Source organism: Monoraphidium neglectum (genome assembly GCF_000611645.1).
Source record: "Monoraphidium neglectum strain SAG 48.87 unplaced genomic scaffold scaffold01398, whole genome shotgun sequence".
In the NCBI taxonomy this organism is placed as follows: domain Eukaryota; kingdom Viridiplantae; phylum Chlorophyta; class Chlorophyceae; order Sphaeropleales; family Selenastraceae; genus Monoraphidium; species Monoraphidium neglectum.
Genome location: NW_014012230.1, coordinates 10499 through 14532, shown reverse-complemented (window position 1 = coordinate 14532; position 4034 = coordinate 10499). Strand labels below are relative to the sequence as shown.

Below are 4034 nucleotides of genomic sequence, written 5' to 3'. Positions count from 1 at the left end.
GGGCGGAGGGCGGAGGGCAAGGGGATGCTTGCGCGTTGGTATAAAGCGCTGCCACAACACGATTGAGCGCCTGCTGAGAGCGGGCCAGCAGCGCAATAAGTCAGCACGCTGCAGCTGCGCTGCGAGCTCACGTCAGTCGCTGTCGCCGCATCCACGGCACCGGCGCCGTCCTCAGCCCTGCCCGGCGTCCCCGTTGCGCCGCCGCCCGCGCCGCCGCCCCCAGCCACAGCCACCGGCGCCCCGCCGCCGCCAATGCTGGTCGGCGCCCGCGGCGCGCTGCCTCCGCCTCCACCCTCCGCGCCGCCCAACCCCGCCGCGAGCGCCGCCGCCGCCACCGGCGCCGCCGGCACGGCCCCGCGCTCCGCCGACGCCCCGTCGAGCGGCCCGCCGCGCTTTTCCGCGCCCGGCGCCGGCGACAGCACGGGCGTCGGCGGCTTGCTGGGCAGGATGTGCCTGAACACAGGGATGTGCTCCGCCCTTGGCCGCTGGTACAGCTCGTGCATGACCCTTACGACCTCAAACATCCCCGCCTCCTCCACGCCAAACACCCGCCACCACGGCGGCTCCTCGGGCAGCGCGACGTGCAGGCGGCGCGCGGCGTAGAAGATGGCGCCGCAGGCGATGACGTGGGGCCGGAATCGCAGGCACAGCGTGGTGCGCAGGCTGGGGGAGACGGCAGGAGGGTTGCGCACCGAAGGGGTGTGGTCACGTTGGGTTCAGTCGTCAGGCAGTGTGGAGTGCCAGTGCGTTGGTCTGCGCTTGGTCTACTTGAGATGCAGCTCAAGTCGCCGCCCCAGTTGAAGATGTAATGCTGGGGCAACGGGTGGCGACCCCCAAAAGAGGGCGTGCAGGTTTGGGGGCCGCGGCAGCAGGTCGGGGCTCAGAGGTTGCTGTATGAATAGGTTGTCTCGACATAGATGGATTCAGGAGTCGATCCTAAGGTGATTAGTCATCACAGCACCCGACCGCTCATAGAATACATCACACTTCTGAATGGACCATGTGTGACCTCCTTCGTTGAAGTGACATACAAGTTGCAGCCGCGCACCGCCTTCCCCTTCCTCACACACACACGCACACGCACACACACACGCGGCGGGTCGGGACTCAGAGGTTGCTGTATGAATAGGTTGTGTCGACATGGCTTGAATTCAGGAGTCGATCCTAAGGTAATCAGTCATCACAGCACCCGACCGCTGATAGAATACACCGCACACATCTGGATGGATCACGTGTAAGCCTCCTTCGTTGAAGTGACATTCAAGTGGCAGCCGTGCACCGCCTCCCCCCCCCACACACAAACACACACGCACACACACACACACACACACACACACACACACAAACACAAAGCCGCGAGCGCGTGTGCACACAAACACACACACACTCTCTCACACACACACACACACATGTGTGCACGCACACAAAGAAAACACATGCAGACGCACCTGTCGTTCACGATGCTCCACGCCTCCTGCATCAGCGCGTGGTGCGCCGTGTCGGCGCGTATGACCTGGCAGTAGTTGAGCATCTGCTTGTGGGGGTGGTGCACGTGCGTTATGAAGCCGAAGGCCTTGAGCATCTCCCGCTCGTAGCGCACCAGGGCCTCGCGGAATGAGGCGTACGCCTGTGGTTGGATGAGGGTGTTGGTTTTGGTGGGGGTGACGGTGGGAGCAGGGTTGAGGTTGGCATGCGGGTGGGTGGCGGATCCGACATGGTCGCGGGGGCATGGCAGGTTTGGCTGTGTAAAGGGCAGAGCGGGGGATAGTCGGGCCTTCCTCAGGCCTGAAAGCGACCGAGCCAACAAGGGGAGAAGACAGTCTGAATGTTTCATCCCCAGGAAACGCACGCCCAGCAGCCGCAAGGAAAGGTTGCGACACCATGAGCCGCCACATGCTCACGCCCACGCGCGCGCCTCCGCGCCGGCAGCGAACCGCATCAGGTGTGGGCGCGCGGTGTCGCACCGCCGCTCAGGACACGACAAATACTCCAGGCAACGCATATGCGACTCCCCCCCATCGCAACCCCTGGCAGCCGGCGCTGCCGTAAGCAGCCCCCCCTTCCACACGCGTGCGCACACATATGCGTGCGTGCGCGCGCACACACACACACACCACACACACACCCACCTTTGACGACAGCTCCAGCAGCGACGGCTTTGCGTCCTCCCGCCGCGAGCAGATGCGGTCCACCGTGACCAGCACCTTGCGCACCAGCTTCTCAGGGTGCTGCGACACCTCCGGCACCTCCTCCAGCTTAGCGCCCAGCCACAGCGCCGTGGCCGCCACTTTCTGAGGGGCCAAGGCGGTCGGGAGGGCCCGGGGGTCGGTTGACGGCGCGGCCTGGTGTGGGGGCCGCTGCGCTGCAGTTGCAAGGGGATGCTGCAGGCACCTTGTCGCTCCGCACACAGGAGAGTGTGGCGGCACGGCGCTGACATCGCTCTTCCGAGCAAACGCTGACGGGCGCCGCCGCTTTCTAAAATCTACAAATCCCTCAAAACTTCTGCCACAGGCCAGAGCTCGCCCCCCACCCCCTTTATCGTTCAGCAACAGCCACACCAACACCCTCCTGTGCCCTGCCCTCCGCAACCCCCACCTTCACGTTGAAGTCCTTCATTGAGCGCTTGCAGTAGAACCTGTGGAACAGCACCTGCCCGGTGGCCATTGCCGCCTGCGGGAACTGCAGCAGGATGCCGGCCTCCTGGATGAGATCGCACCCGTAGACCCGCAGCGTCGTCTCCGTCTCCCTGTCAATGCCATGCTGCCGGCTGGGGCTGTTCTCGAGCTCCTCATCTGATAGGTAGAAGTTGTCGAGGATGCTAAGGGGCATGCCGCCGCCACACGGGCGCGGTCGCGCCGCCCAGGCGTCGGGGACGGGCGCGGCGCCGCTTCTCGGGGGGCTGCCGGCTGCACGCTGCCTGAGCCGTCACACTGTGCCCAAGCGGAACTGCCAGTGGCCGCGGCGGCAGCAGCAGCGCAATGCCAAGCCCACCTGAGTAGACGCAGGAGGAAGCCGGTTGGTGCGACTGCATGCATCGATCAGGCAGCGCGATGCCCCACACCACGACGCAGGCATCCAGGCATCCGTTATAAGCTTCCGATGCCTCTTGAGGACGCAGACAGAGCCTTGTGCATACACCAGTTCCCGCACCTGCGCTGGAGCTGCGTTTGGAATACTTCGTCCGGCTGATCTAATCGGTGCTGCCTCCTAGTGCCTCTCGATACACATCATCTAATTTCCCAGATGCGCGTATGCAAGAGCTCGTATGCACGGCAGATCACTTTCTGTGGGCGCGCTTGGTGTGGTAGAGCTATGGCGCCTTGCGCAGCGAATGGACGTGAGCGAAACAAAGTAAGAATTTGGCACAGGTGTGTCGGCAGTGCCGTGCATTCGTTGTGCACCATTGCGGTTCCACAGCAGCTGCACCACCACCACCTGCCCGCACCACGCTGCACCGGCGCGAGCTGTGCCACCCTGGGAGCCGGTCAAGTGCATGGCCTGAAAGATCACCCTTTCTGAATCCCATCTTCAAGTACAGCTCAGCAGTTCAAGGCATATGCTTGCAAGACTGCCGCACTCGGAGCTTGTCGGAAAATGCGAGCTGCTTTGACGTATGCTGGGTCGCGCACCACAAGTATCACGTTGCCTGAAATAACTATTATGCAGCTCAAATGATCACACCGGTTTCCCGCTGCAGCTGCTGGAACGAGATCAATGTCAAAGCAGCAGCCTATGATACCACTTTGGGCAGCTGCAGCCGCGTGCTGGGCTGTCTCGGTATCTTACGTACTGTCCTTGTACGTGTGGCGTCCCCATCCGGGCGGCCGGCAGCACCCAACTGTGATCATCCGCCGCATTGTCAGTGTCTCCTGCGTGAGCGCGGTCGCCTGGCTGCCCGCCGCCTTCTTCGACGCCCAGGTGGGCATGCTGTTTCTTGCATACGCCTCGACTAACGGTTCCACAAGTTTCCATGCTTACTCCCCACTAACCCTAGGCGCTGACCGAGCGTCGCAATTGCCCGCTGGATTGCCCTG

General features: G+C 63.3%; 1 protein-coding gene across 1 annotated transcript; it reads right to left on the bottom strand.

Moving 5' to 3' along the window:
* Positions 1 to 127: 127 nt before the first annotated feature.
* Positions 128 to 2829, bottom strand: MNEG_7731 (Cyclin-L1-1; the record flags this gene model as incomplete). The annotated part of the gene is made up of 5 exons (XM_014043798.1): positions 128 to 139; positions 234 to 663; positions 1449 to 1627; positions 2130 to 2291; positions 2596 to 2829. The coding sequence occupies 5 exons, from the start codon at positions 2827 to 2829 to the stop codon at positions 128 to 130; spliced, it is 1017 nt and encodes a 338-aa protein (XP_013899252.1).
* Positions 2830 to 4034: the final 1205 nt, after the last annotated feature.